The sequence below is a fragment of the Nerophis ophidion genome, linkage group LG22 (genome assembly GCF_033978795.1).
Source record: "Nerophis ophidion isolate RoL-2023_Sa linkage group LG22, RoL_Noph_v1.0, whole genome shotgun sequence".
NCBI lineage: Eukaryota > Metazoa > Chordata > Actinopteri > Syngnathiformes > Syngnathidae > Nerophis > Nerophis ophidion.
The window spans coordinates 28,354,225-28,370,080 of NC_084632.1; the positions used below are offsets into that span (position 1 = coordinate 28,354,225).

General features: G+C 38.6%; 1 protein-coding gene across 2 annotated transcripts in view; it reads left to right on the forward strand.

Moving 5' to 3' along the window:
* The window catches only part of LOC133540752 (collagen alpha-1(XXIV) chain), a 286,309-nt gene that overhangs the window by 164,765 nt on the left and 105,688 nt on the right, over nt 1–15,856 (forward strand). For both annotated transcript variants that reach the window (XR_009803719.1, XM_061883645.1), the window contains exons 22-25: nt 78–122; nt 224–277; nt 1,424–1,468; nt 15,469–15,522. Coding sequence is in view for 1 of the 2 variants with exons in the window: in XM_061883645.1 (XP_061739629.1) it covers nt 78–122; nt 224–277; nt 1,424–1,468; nt 15,469–15,522 (198 nt within the window). In the remaining variant the exon portion in view is untranslated. The remainder of the gene's footprint in view (nt 1–77; nt 123–223; nt 278–1,423; nt 1,469–15,468; nt 15,523–15,856) is intronic.

The following is a 15,856-nucleotide window of genomic DNA, read 5'->3' on the forward strand; positions in this document are numbered from 1 at the left end:
TATTTCAACAGTGGTCATTTCACATTAAGCGATACTATACTGTACATATAACCTAATGTACTCTACTTTATATGCAGGGTGAAGAAGGACCACTTGGCCCACCTGGCAATGCAGGCCCAACTGTAAGAAATATACTATGTATATAAATTATACACACACACACACACACTAGGGGCTCAATGTGGTATATACTGAATGGATGTTGCTCTCTGTGTCATTTTAGGGAAGGCCAGGAAGGAAAGGCCACACGGGTGAACCAGGTCCTGAAGGTTTGCTGGTATGTAAACCTTCTTAATCTAGTTGCACTGCAAAAACTGAAATCTAAGGTAAATTAAATATTTCAAATAAGGGTGATATTTGCTTAGTTTCTGTCTGATAAGATAATTTTTCTCACTAAGCAGATTTTATGTTAGAGTGTTTTACTTGTTTTAAGGGTTTTGGTCCTAAATTATCTCAGTAAGATATTATAGGTTGATATTATGACCTATATTGAGTAAAACATGCTTGAAATTAGAATATCAACCGATGCAAAGCTGTGTCATTAACACTCATGTTTTTAACCATTTTTTTAAGTAATAATTTCTTACTTCAAGCATGAAAAAAAAACCATGATGCCGCGCGCATATCATTATGTCATAGCATTTACTTAATTTAAGAATATTTTTCAACATATTGAGTAAAAAGGTCTACCAAAAAAAGTGAACTTGTTATTAGTGAGAATATACTTATTTCAATTTATTTTTGGGTTCATTGAGGTTAGCTAATTTTACTTGTTTTGGAAAATCTTGACAAGCCAAATGTTCTTGTTCTATTGGCAGATAATTTTGCTTAGTTCAAATAAAATACTCCTAATTTTTGTATTTATTTTTCTTGTTTTTGAACACTGACTTCTTGCAGTGTGTTCTTTACTATTACGCTGAATATTATGTTGTGTTTTTGGCAAGACTAAAGCTGACAGTTTTACATTTGTCAGTGAGATAGAAGAACAAGGACCACCATACAATAGGAAATAAAATAGATATGAAAAAGAGAGATGATTCCTGGGATTTATTTGAATTTAAGTCCCAAGAAAAAAGAAGTGTATTGTTTATTCAAGAAATATATTTCTGCAACTGATCATAGCATGTCATATCTCGCAACATTTCTTTATAAAATTATTCCTAATTTGGTGTGAAGGTTTTTTAGTTATTTTAAGTTAAAATTCCAAATTTATCATCTGGAAATGTGAGGGTAGGACTAAATAACACATTAAGTGAAATCAATGAAAAATGTTTAAGCATTGTGATTTTTCAAAATTGTTCATACTCTGACATTTAGGCTTGTGATGACTGTACTTTGAGTTGGTTGCAGCAAATGATTGTATTCAAACAGACGCAATTAAAGGAAGCTACTCAGTACACTGGTCGTTGTTTTCGTCTTGCAGGGAGAAAAAGGGGACATCGGAAATGTTGGGAAAATCGGACCACAGGTGAGTTGCTTTTACACTTAGAATATACTGTACACGACTGATAGTAAATTTTACGCTGTTGTGAAATTGTATTTTTTTCTTTCACTCGGTCATGCAGAGCTCATATATGGCCTGTGCTTTTTTTCAAACCACAAAAAAGGTGCCCAGCCAATGACACAATCTGCTACTTGAGCATTTGATGATTCCTTAAACTGGCCTACTTTTAATGTTAAATGACATTTTAATCGCTTCCCAATGTTTTCCTCATCAATATGACAGGATTACCACATCAGTGTGAACAAAGACTTAAAGATTCTTTGACGCAACCTAATTTGGCATGCATGTGAGTTTTCTCTGCCAAAATGTGTGTAATGTCTATTGTTTCCCAGAAACATTCATACAGTGTGTGTTGCATGCAACTTCAGCACAAAAACGTATGCGTGTGCCAACCCGATTTATCTGTGCATGGTCTTACAAAGCAGATCAGCTGTTTCAAGTTGGCCGTTATAGCTGTCACACATACATCTATGAAATGTTGAGACATGCTCTCTATGATGTACACGAATCTCTACCGAACATTCAGAGCACATTCTTTCTTCCTGAAGGCCCCTTAATCTTTGTTTTTTCTTTCTGTGTCTCGTGGAAACAACCAAGTTAGTAGGGAATGCACATATGAAAATTAATGAGTGGTAACAGAGGAAACATGCAGCTGCCCAGTTGAATGTTCCTAGATTAGATTAGATTGGAAATGTTATTGATCCCTTGGGCCACTATAATATTACATTATATGTGCAAAACCTGAGAAAAAAACATTGACTGTTGTAGGTTAAACAAAGGCTGATATCATATGCCAAGGTTTACCTTTATCCAATAAAGTATTTCAAGGGAACTTGTATTGGACGTTTTCCCAGGGCGGTGGAATTCAACCAATTTCGGTTCGCTACCTTGTTCAATTTAAGTCTGCTCTCCAGTGCACAACACAGCTGGCACGTGCACACATAGGGCCCTATGGGTGCTTGAGCCCATACCCTTTTTTGCCTCGTCTTAAAAAGTGCCCTCTGCCTGTGTGTGTGTTTTTTTTGTTTTTGTTTTTCTTTAAACAACATTCATGAATTCCTGTTAGGGATGTAAAAAACAAACAAAACAAAAAAAACAGCGGTACAAAACTCCACGTTTTCTTTTAATACCGGGTTGTTGGAGCCTGCGCTTCCACCAGAGAGAGAGAGAGAGAGGGTGAGTGACTGAGTGAGAGAGAGGAGAGAGAGCCAACTGCGACCTGAGGAGACGTGACAGTGGAGCAACTTGAACCTGGGAGTTATGGTCTAGTCGCCGTCCACTTATTCAGCATCTAATATGGGTCATATTTCAGAAAAACGCTGTATTATTCTATTATTTAATGTGTCAGCTTCTGTTTTTGCCGGACGTCGGAGCACGGCGCATCAATTGAGCACGGCACATCAATTCCGCACAGAGCAGAGCGGATCGTGCGGGACAGGAAGTAGTGTACAAAATACAAAACAAATCTCCGGGTTAATTTATAAAATACAATGCACTGTGTTTACGGCGGATCACATTTCTCTCACAGTACAGGTTTAGATATAAAGTTGTATTGCGTTTCAGTTGTTTAGTCTGAACTTTAAATGAGAGAGACCATAAGTTACAACTTGATGGTGGTTTCATCAAGTTAAGGGAAGGACAGATTTTCACATTGAAGTTTTTTCCATTTGGGTATTTATTTATTATCTTTTTTTTTTTCAAGTTCATGTTGCACTGTTCAATGTTCAATATTAAAGTCCTTATCTTTAACAATAAATAGCCTAATAGTAAACCAGTGTTTTCTTGCTTTTCATGTCTTCTAAGCCTATGATAATGTGAATTAACTCATTATGACAATAATTTGTTGACACAAAAGAATTGGCAATCACTTGTACCTACAAAGGACACACAGCTAAGTAGTTAGCGTCCTATTAGCAAATTTAATTTTGGATTAATTTCCATATTGTGTAAAGGACCAAAAAAAAAAAATTCATGCCCTTTTCTGACTTTGAGCCCCTGCCCCTCTATAATCATGTGCACGTCCCTGCAACACAGTGAACTAAATCTTGTTCACTTTAACCTGTCTGCATCTTTTGTACTGTCAGCAACTCATTTTGCACTTATATACTGTATGTATACAAGCAAAAGAAAAAGGGTTGTGTCAGGAAAACGCTTTTGAAAGGTTCATGTTTAGAGTACTTTGAAAACTTCTACTGCCTGAAACACCAGTTTCCAGTCGAGCTACCATGTAAAAGACGCGGTCATACAAAATCCTCTTTAAAACCATCTCCTACTAGTAAATGTTACAGTGTGCCATAGTTTACCATTTCTTGTCCTAATTACGGGATTTGCGGTCAGCTTTAAGGAAAGCCATTATGCCTGCAGGCTACATTCCCTCTCAGACACTCTTCTTCTAAATCCATTGCTTTTTGCTTGCAGCCTACAAGAAAATCCCCTTTAGATGGTGTTCCATAAGTACATTTGTCAGTTGTTTTAGCTCAGCTTGGTAATGGAAAAAGGATTCAAAACCCCTAGTCTTTGTCCTAATAGTCTGTTTCTTCTTTTTGGCTACTTCCCAGCTTTTGTTTTTATAGCACTTTTCCTATTTGTCATTCACTGTCTGGCCCTCACATACAATAGAGACCACTTAGAGAAAAACAAAAGTACTAGACAGAACCGTCTGAAAAATAATTAGTAATACTAATTCGCCCCACTATTCAATGCATATGATTATAGCAAATAAAAATAATGAAATATACCGTATGTTCCGGACTATAGAGCGCACTGGTGTATGAGCCGCACCCACTAAATTTAAGGAAAATAAAAGTTCCATATTTAGTTGCACCAGAATATGAACCGCAGATAAATATGTAGTAAAATAAGTTATTTCCACAGAAAGATTTACATAATTGTTTCCAAAACAACAGGGTCATTGTCATTTAAACAATAGCTGCTGAAGCTAGCTTTGCAATCAGCTAAACAGACTCAAAACCTCCACAGTAACGTTTGGGAGAATTTACTGAGGAATTTGAAAACCTGGAACAATAGAAACTGAATGCTGTTGTAAGTTATTAATACTAACACGGATACTTGTGAATGTTCTAGCATATTAGCTAATGAAAACGACGCTATCTTCATTATATTTAATCGCACCGGAATATGAGCCGCAGATAGATATCTTGTAAAATAATTTATTTCCATAGGAAATATTTGGTAAATGTTTTTACACTCCTTAATTGTTTCCAAACGGTGTCTGTTACACAGCAGTAAAACGGTTAAAGAAACAAAACTAACGTCGTCGTCATGGAAACATTAGCTGCAGAAGCTAGCTCTGCAATCAGCTAAACAGACTCAAAACCTCCACAATGGCAGTTAGGAGAATTTACTGAGGAATTTGAAAACCTGAAACAATAGTGTAAGCTTCTTACTCACAGTTCCCACAGATGCACGCTGGACGCCAGTGGTTCGGGTTTGACAGTAGTTTTAATATAATCAGTTTTGCTCAGGATCACGCTTTTCTGCTCGACTTTTCAGTCTCAACAACAGCAGCCGCCTCCTCCTCCGCTGGCCGTTTACTGTTAAAGACAACAGTTGATTAGATCAGCGCGTACCACCTGCGACATCTAATCAACTGGCAGCTGCGTCTCGCCGTCCTGCCGATGCCACGCCCCCGTCTGAGGGTGCGCTGTCTCCAGCCACCCAGACGGGGTCGCTGATCTTTCGGCATAGCTCGGTTGGTAGAGTGGCCGTGCCAGCAACTTGAGGGTTGCAGGTTCGATTCCCGCTTGTGCCATCCTAGTTACTGTCGTTGTGTCCTTGGGCAAGACACTTTACCCACCTGCTCCCAGTGCGACCCACACTGGTTTAAATGTAACCTAGATATTGGGTGTCACTATGTAAAGCGCTTTGAGTCACTTGAGAAAAGCGCTATATAAATATAATTCACTTCACTTCACTTCTACCTGCAGTGTGCTAATCACAACTTCCCTCCACAAATACAAACTGAATGCTGTTGTAAATTAATAATACTAACACAGATACTTGTGAATGTTCTAGCATATTAGCTAATAATAACAACGCTATCTTCATTACATTTAGTCGCACCGGAATATGAGCCGCAGATAAATATATAGTAAAATAGGTTATTTCCACAGGAAAATTTGGTAAATGCTTATTTACATTCCTTAATTGTTTCCAAATGGTGTCTGTTACACAGCAGTAAAACGGTTGACGAAACAAAACTGACGTCGTTGTCATGGAAACAATAGCTGTGGAACCTAGCTCTGCAATCAGCTAAACAGACTCAAAACCTCCATCGTAACGTTTGGGAGAATTTACTGAGGAATTTGAAAACCTGGAACAATACAAACTGAATGCTGTTGTAAATTAATAATACTAACACGGATACTTGTGAATGTTGTAGCATATTAGCTAATAATAACGACGATATCCTCATTATATTTAGTCGCACCAGAATATGAGCCGCAGATAAATATATAGTAAAAAAAGTTTTTTCCACAGGAAATACTTCCTAAATGCTTATTTACATTCCTTAATTGTTTCCCAAATGGTGTCTGTTACACAGCAGTAAAACGGTTAAAGAAACAAAACTGACGTCGTCGTCATGGAAACATTAGCTGCGGAAGCTAGCTCTGCAATCAGCTAAACAGACCCAAAACCTCCACGGTAACGTTTGAGAGAAATTACTGAGGAATTTGAAAACCTGGAACAATACAAACTGAATGCTGTTGTAAATTAATAATACTAACACAGATACTTGTGAATGTTCTAGCATATTAGCTAATAATAACGACGCTATCTTCATTATATTTAGTCGCACCGGAATACGAGCCGCTGATAAATATATAGTAAAATAAGTTATTTCCACTGGAAATATTTGGTAAATGCTTATTTACATTCCTTAATTGTTACCCGAACGGTGTCTGTTACACAGCAGTAAAACGGTTGACGAAACAAAACTGACGTCGTCATCATGGAAACAGCTGCGGAAGCTAGCTCTGCAATCGGCTAAAAAGACTCTAAACCTCCACGGTAACGTTTGGGAGAAATTACTGAGGAATTTGTAAACCTGGAACAATACAAACTGAATGCTGTTGTAAATGAATAATACTAACACAGATACTTGTGAATGTTCTAGCATATTAGCTAATTATAACGATGCTATCTTTATTTAGTTGCACCGGAATATGAGCCGCAGATAAATATGTAGTAAAATAAGTTATTTCCGTAGGAAATTTTTGGTAAATGCTTATTTACACTCCTTAATTGTTTCCAAACGGTGTCTGTTACACAGAAGTAAAACGGTTGACAATACAAAACTGACATCGTCGTCATGGAAACAATAGCTGCGGAAGCTAGCTCTGCAATCAGCTAAACGGTAACGTTTTGTTGAATTTACTGAGGAATTTGAAAACCTGGAACAATACAAAAACTGAATGCCGTTGTAAGTTAATAATACTAAAACGGATACTTGTAAATGTTCTAGCATACAAGCTAATACTAACGATGCCAGCTTCATTACACTACGATAGCAGGTACAAATATGCATGAAAACACTCCTACAGACATCACACATTGGACGATTTAGTAAGTAAGAATTGTTTTTGTTATATTATAATACTTACAAATAGAGATGTCCGATAATATCGGACTGCTGTCATGAAGGTCTAGGACAGGGGTTGGCAACCCAAAACGTTGAAAGGGCCATATTGGACCAATAATACAAAAATCTACTCTGTCCGGAGCCGCAAAAAATTAAAAGCTAATTATAAGTCTTATAAGGAAGGCAACACATGACGTGTCTATATAAACTATTAATGTGACCTTACGACTATGTGTCGCAGGCATGAGCAGATCTTTGTAGACAGACATGTTGCTAATGTTTGCTGTGGTCTGGAACAAACTAAATCTGAAATGCAGCCAATATTACATCCAGATAATGTATCCTGAGACATGCAAAACTAAATTATATACAAAAAGGATTAAAATAAAAAATCTAAAACTAGCTCAAATATACCTACAAATGAGGCATTAAGATTGCAATATGTACAGTACATACAGTTAGCCTAAATAGCATGTTAGCATTGATTAGCTTACAGTCATATACTGACCAAATATCAATCAATCAATCAATCAATCAATGATTATTTATATAGCCCTAAATCACTAGTGTATCAAAGGGCTGCACAAACCACAACGACATCCTCGGTAGGCCCACATAAGGGCAAGGAAAACTCACACCCAGTGGGACGTCGGTGACAATGATGACTATGAGAAACCTTGGAGAGGACTGCATATGTGGGCAACCCCCTCCCCTCTAGGGGAACCAAAAGCAATGGATGTCGAGCGGGTCCAACATGATACTGTGAAAGTTTAATCCAAAGTGGATCCAACACAACCGTGAGAGTCCAGTCCAAAGTGGATCCAACACAGCAGAGAGAGTCCCATCCACAGTGCTGCCAGCAGGAAACCATCCCAAGCGGAGGCAGATCAGCAGCGCAGAGATGTCCCCAGTTGATACACAAGCGAGTGGTCCATCCTGGGTCCCGGCTCTGGACGAGCGGTCCATCCTGGGTCCCGAATCTATAAATATGCCTGATTAGTACTCCAACAGTCAATAACATCAACAAAGCTCACGCACAGCATGAAACTTTTGGTGGACAAAATGAGACAAAGGAGTGGAAGATTTTACATGTAAATAACCGTCACAGTCCACACTATGGTGAGTTCAAGAACCGCAAAAATTAGTAGGACAAAAAGATGTTCACCAAATACTCTCATCAGTGAAGCATACACACAAACATATTAAACAGTAGGCTTTCTAACAATAGGGAAGGTATGTGTCATCTGTGTCCTTAAACAAAAACATACTGCAACAAAAAAAAGATGTTCCCCCCATCTTTTTCCATTTTCAATCCTTTTTTTTAAAAAATGCTGCAGGGAGCCAATAGGGCGGCACTAAAAAGCTGCATGCGACTTTCCTCCAAGACTCCCGGTCTTGGAGGAAAATGTGACCAGTGTATATTAGCTCCATTTCAAATCGCTGCGACAGCCAAAAAAATACAACATGTTTAATTTTTTGTGTTGGGTCTCTACAGTTCTCCGAGTTCATGGCGGATGAGTGACGGATGAGCAGGTTTTGTGTTTGGTGTAAACACGGTCTTTGAAATTATAGCCACAGACTTCTAATCAAACATAGAAACAATTTGGGTAAATTAAATTTACCACAGTAGACAGTAACACTTTCAAGGAATGAAGCGGACAGAGGAATGATTTGTAATGAGGTGTGACGTGATAACTTGTCTCTTCAGCAGGCAAAAATGTTCTGGAAAATAATTTCAGCTGGAATGAGAGGAAACGCTGATTTGCCCAAAAAAAATGTAATTTTTACCAGAGTTTTTCACTTGTTGGTTGCTTAGACTTTAAAAAATATGTATTTATATATTCCCAAGCCAACCCATGGAGAAAATAAATAGGTTTACCATCCACCTCAGAAACCACTGGTCGACTGGGTACCCTTGAGACTAGTTGAAACACAATTATATGTAAGATACTGTATTGAAGTACAGTAGGGTCTATATCTATTTGGAAGTACTTGGCCTGGACATTGTTGAATACACCTGATTTAGATCCATCCATTATCCCTGAAAAATGTGATGTAAAAGGCTAGAAAATAATCAGTTTTACAATATACAGTAAATTATAAATTGCCAATTCCATACATTTGTATCTGTTAGAGATGTCCGATAATGTTTTCTTTTGCCGATATCAGATATTCCGATATTGTCCAACTCTTAATTACCGATTCCGATATCAACAGATACCGATATATACAGTCGTGTAATTAATACATTATTATGCCTAATTTTGTTGTGATGCCCCGCTGGATGCATTACAAAATGCAAAAAGATTTTCCAAAATAAATCAACTCAAGTTATGGAAAAAAATGCCAACATGCCACTGCCATATTTATTATTGAAGTCACAAAGGGTATTATCATTTTTAACATGCCTCAAAACAGCAGCTTGGAATTTGGGACATGCTGAGAGAGCATGAGGAAGTTAAAGTGGCGGGGTTGAGGTGGGCGAGGGTGGGGTAGCAGGGGGTGTATATTGTAGCGTCCCGGAAGAGTTAGTGCTGCAAGGGATCCTGGGTATTTGTTCTGTTGTGTTAGGGTGCGGATGTTCTCCCGAAATATATTTGTCATTCTTGTTTGGTGTGGGTCCACAGTGTGGCGTATATTTGTAACAGTGTTACAAATATGCACAATAAACGGCATTGTTGCCGTTTTGTGGGGTAGCGGGGGGGTGTATATTGTAGCGTCCCGGAAGAGTTAGTGCTGCAAGGGGTTCTGGGTATTTGTTCTGTTGTGTTTCTGTTGTGTTACGGTGCGGATGTTCTCCCGAAATGTGTTTGTCATTCTTGTTTGGTGTGGGTTCACAGTGTGGCGCATATTTGTAACAGTGTTAAAGTTGTTTATACAGGCACCCTCAGTGTGACCTGTATGGCTGTTGACCAAGTATGCATGGCATTCACTGATGTGTGTGAAAAGCCGTAGATATTACTGTATGTGATTGGGCCGGCACGCAAAGGCAGTGGCTTTAAGGTTTATTGGCGCTCTGTACTTCTCCCTACGTCCGTGTACCACTCCGTACAGCGGCGTTTTAAAAAGTCATACATTTTACTTTTTGAAAATTACATTTTAAAGCATTTATCGGCCGATAATATCGGTAGTCTGATATTATCGGACATCTCTAGTATCTGTATATGCACCAGGTGTGCTTTTCCTTGTCCATAAAGTTTTGTCAGAAAAGGTTGTTTACAGGTTTTTTGTTACCGATATATGCTATACTGATACAGGCCAGCATTTCATATTGCACGTGTTTACTTGGCCTGTCATGGGCCCCTGATTTTGATGATGGAATGCAATCACAAACAGCATTCAGATTTGTCTAGCGATTTTGTACTCTCTCTCTCGACTACGTTGATTTTTTCTTATCGATCCAATCGGGTCTCGAACCCACATAGCCCATATGAAAGAGCATAGTTCTACGACTGTCACAGACGTTTATACGCCCGTCGCAAAGGAGACGTATTCATGAATAAATGTATTTTTAAAATGGGTGACATTTTTGCATTGTTGCCTTTTTGTGGAGTAAAAATAATGTGTTTTTTTTAATCTATTTTCAAACTGTGTTGAGGTTGGGTGTTGCTAAGGTTTGGGGCAGTCCCTGAAATTCCCTCAGCCCGCCTTCCGGGCCGGTATTAAAATAAATGTATGCAGCAACTCTTCCATAAAACTAAAGTCAGGTCACATGAACAAATGATGCTTCTTATAATATGATGTCACTAAATGTGTAGCGGAGATCAAAATGTGTGGCTGGGCCATTTGGAGACTGGTTCGACAGCTGAAGCTTATAGCTCGGTGTCTATCACGCTTGCACTTTCATTCAGGAAAACTCAGGTTCAAGTCCTGGAGGGAACGGAAGCAGGGGCTTTACCAAGCGGGTTACTGATGCATCCCTCAAATAAACAAAACAAGACAACTATTGCATTGTACATTGTAGAAAAAGTGCCATAATTATTTTTTTTAACATTTTGGCGTAAGAAAAAAAATAAAATTATAATTTAATAAGTCAACTAAAAACCTAAAATGTATCGACAAGTATGACAAGTTAGTCTTATAACTCAGATTGCAATTAGATAAGTCTGGCAACTAAAACTTTAGAAAGCTGCACACTTTTATGTGCAACACAAGTCCGTTTAAAACTACATCGGTGTGTTCACAAGGTGTGAAACTATGAGCTAGTACAATTAGGGTCATTATACACTACACAATATTGCTGGGTTGTCTTTTTTCAGTTCAGCTGAATGTTCCAAACAATACTTTATTAATGATTATGATCAGATATCTGTGTGATGAGGTGGCGACTTGTCCAGGGTGTACACCGCCTTCCGCCCGATTGTAGCTGAGATAGGTGCCAGCGCCCCCCGCGACCCCAATGGGAATAAGCGGTAGAAAATGGATGGATCAGATATCTAATTTTGAACCAATATCAGCCGACGGACGTTATTGGACATTCCAAGTTGTTTTTGCTACAGTTCTTAATAATACTCTTGTTTACACCTTTGCAAAATATGTAATAATACTACGATGCATTGATGGAATACTCTCTTTGACAGTAAAGTTAAGAAGGAAAATGAAAAAATGGCAACTTTTTATGAACTACAGATTTACTATAAATACATTAGACTTGCGTTGTTGTAAAAACTCTTATAGGAGAGTTTTGATTCATCACATCAAGACAACTTGATATGAAATGTATCCTGTACATTGTACAATAGGTTGATGTGACTAAAGTAAAATTTGTGGAAATGTGTAGTATATAAAGTATCTGTTAAACGAAAGACCAAGAAGCACAGGGATTCCTGTTGGCTCTCAGAATCAGAGGAAACCACATTATGACCACACTGGCTTTTGTGGTTGGCCAATAGCAAATGTTTTGATAAGATGAAAATCCCGACTTTTCTGACTTGTGTTTGCGGTCAATTTTTCCTTGAGTCAGTGTGGATTGACACATTTAATGATGTGTAAATTCATTCTAATCCTGTTTTCAGATCATGTGTCTTGTGAAGAGTCTGGCTTTAGTTCAAATCACAGTTCTATCTACCGGACAGTTTTGGAAGTGGTTTTGATAACTGTAAAATTGTTTATTGGCATTTGCAAGTTGTTCCACAAAGGACTTCTTTACTAAATAGTGTGGGTTTATTTGTCATCACACACACAACTTATCATGTGGCACATTTTTCTGTGTTATCACCTCACTTCTAAATCATCACTTTGACATATAAATTACGTTGAGTCTCTAAATGGCCATCACTCACAGATGTTTATCAAAATTAGATGCTTTGTGCCCTCATTCGCTTGTACCTCTGTCGCGGTGCGGATTCGAACCCAGGATTCTCCCGCAGCTGATTCCCACACTCCTTCTGGCAGCATGCCAGTACACGCCCCAGCACGCGCCATGCGCACCACGCCCATGCTTCTCTGCAGCTGTAGGCTGCCTGTCATCAGAGCACCTGGCAGTAATCAGAAGGACAGCATAAAATCCACTCACTCCTTGGATCCTGCGCCAGAACGTCGTTAACTCTCGTATTGCCTCTTTCGATCCTCGATCACTCATCTGGACTCGGACCTTGTTGGCTTGCCGCCTGCCCTCGACCTCCTGCCTATCCCCGGATCTTCCTCGTGCCTACCGCTCCTTGACCAGACGAAGGTTTCATTCAACACGCATGTACAACATCCTCTTGTTTCATTCACATGTTTAACTTCACACTTAATCCTGCAACCAACACTTAGAGTAGCATACACATCCCACACAATCATCAAAGGTTACAATAAACCTGGTAACCTTAAGTCTTTTGTGGTGTCGTCTCCTTCCAGTCCTCACGTACATAACAACCTCCTCTGCTTGTCTGCTGGCCTGGTAGTTCATTTAGCCTGGAAATACTTTGGGAAAAACAGGACAACTTTGCAAAAATGTTTCCACTGCGCCCCCAAACAGAAAACAAATGGACTAATGGGAAAATTAATTAAGTCTAGTTCTAAGGATGATATGTACAAACCCAGTTTCCATATGAGTTTGGACATTGTGTTAGATGTGAATATAAACGGAATACAATGATTTGCAAATCCTTTTCAACCCACATTCAATTGAATGCACTACAAAGACAAGATATTTGATGTTCAAGCTCATAAACTGTATTTTATTGTTTTTGCAAATAATATTTAACTTAGAATTTCATGGCTGCAACACGTGCCAAAGTAGTTGGGAAAGGGCATGTTCACCACTGTGTTACATCACCTTTTCTTTTAACAACACTCAATAAACATTTGGGAACTGAGGAAACTAATTGTTGAAGCTTTGAAAGTGGAATTCTTTCCCATTCTTGTTTTATAAAGAGCTTCAGTCGTTAAACAGTCCGGGGTCTCTGCTGTCGTATTTTATGTTTCTTAATGCGCCACACATTTACGATGGGAGACAGGTCTGGACTGCAGATGGGCCAGGAAAGTACTCACACTCTTTTTTTTACGAAGCCACGCTGTTGTAACACTTGTCTTGCTGAAATAAGCAGGGGCATCCGTGATAACGTTGCTTGGATGACAACATATGTTGCTCCAAAACCTGTATGGACCTCTCAGCATTAATGGTGCCTTCACAGATGTGTAAGTTACCCATGCCTTGGGCACTAATGCACCCTCATACCATCCCAGATCCTGGCTTTTGAACTTTGCGCCTATAACAATCCGAATGGTTATTTTCGTCTTTGTTCTGGAGGACACCACGTCCTCTGTTTCCAAATATAATTTGAAATGTGGACTCGTCAGACTACAGACCACGTCTTAGGGGAGCTCGGGCCCAGCAAAAACGGCGGCGTTTTAGGATATTGTTGATAAATGGGTCTGGTTTTGCATAGTAGAGTTTTAACTTGCACTTACTGATGTAGCGACGAACTGTAGTTACTGAAAGTGGTTTTATGAAGTGTTCCTGAGCTCATGTGGTGATATCCTTTACACACTGATGTCAGTTTTTGATGCAGTATCGCCTGAGGGATCAAAAGTCCGTAATATCATCGCTTATGCGTAGTGATTTCTCCAGATTCTCTGAACTTTTTGACGATTTTACGGACCGTAGATGGTAAAATCCCTAAATTCCTTGCAATAGCTCGTTGAGAAATGTTGTTCTAAAACTGTTCGACAATTTGCTTACAACTTGGTGACCCTCGCCCCCATCCTTCTTTGTGAATTACTCATCATTTCATGGAAGCTGCTTTTATACCCAATCATGGCACCCACCTCTTCCCAATTAGCCTGCACACCTGTGGGATGTTCCAAATAAGTGCTGGTGAGAATTGCTTAACTTTATCAGTATTTATTGCCACCTTTGACAACTTTTTTCTCACATGTTGCTGGCATCAAATTCTAAAGTTAATGATTATTTGCAAAAAAACAAATGTTTATCAGTTTGAACATCAAATATGTTGTCTTTGTAGCATAATCAACTGAATATGGGTTGAAAATGATTTGCAAATCGTTGTATTCTATTTGTATTTACATCCAACACAATTTCCTAACGAATATGGAAATGGGGTTTGTAAATACTGAAGATCTATTTTTGATTCAAGCTACACATTTTTTTTCTCACAGCTCAATTGCATTGAATAAGCACAATTACAAGATAGGAAATAGTAAAACAATCAACCCCTACAGCATTGCCAGTGTCGATTTTCTCCCTAGATATCATAATAATTATATGGATTACAACTCTGGTACATTCACAAGTCACATTCAAAATTATTTAACCCCCATGTAAAGACTTTTTTTTTTAAATGTTTAAATTTGCACTCAATGGCGTTTTTTTAGGAGGCATTTTTAATATTAGAGCTATGTGTTGATCTCTTTTAAATGCTTTAGTTTTGTATTTTACTGCAAGCTCCTGGTCGTTAATAAACACATAAATACATTTTACAGCTTGTGTGGGAGCTACAGGGAAAGACTAGTTTCATTGTTAGGGTGTCTATTTCCCCTGTGTTTTATGTTTTACTTGCTATGGCGCAGAAATACATTTGAAAACAGATCTTTTAAGCATGGTATTGTTATTTTGAAATATATATTTTGATCATTTATGTCTTTTTCATTCACTTTAACGCAATATGAGTTTGATTTCATTGACAGGGAATTCGAGCTCAGCTGAATACTTTGCACTTCATGGGTCAGCTCACTGCCTTATCCTTGAGCCAGAAGCCCCGCATTATTGCTTGCAAAAGCCCTATGTTGCATTCTGTGACCTCTTGCATTCCAAGTGTCATAACAGTTTGGAAAATATCCCTTAGATGAGTAAAGATCAGGCTCTCACATTGGCATACTTTCTTTCCATTCCTTTGAATTATGTCTTTTTCTCCAGGGTCCTGTTGGCCTGATCGGGGTAGCTGGTGTGATAGGAGTTCCTGGTGAAAAGGTAAGAAGTGTGTTTTGCTTCCATTATGCCGTCAATCAGCATCAGTCGGTTGCTTGTCTGTTTCCGACCCTTATAATTAGGGCTGCGTTAAGCAGCCGTAAATGGAGGCCTAAGAGGCCCCTGAACACAGGACTTAGATAAACAGTCAATACTCTCACATCAATATCTTAAAACAGTATTGTCACACATTTCTCCTTGATTTGGATATGTGAAATTATAATGTGACAATTCTGCTCAGCCATATTACAGGAAAAAGGAACACTTGACACAATAGAATCAAACCCCCGAGGGGAAAATGAGATTTTCAGCACAGTCCCATTCAAGAGCAGACACA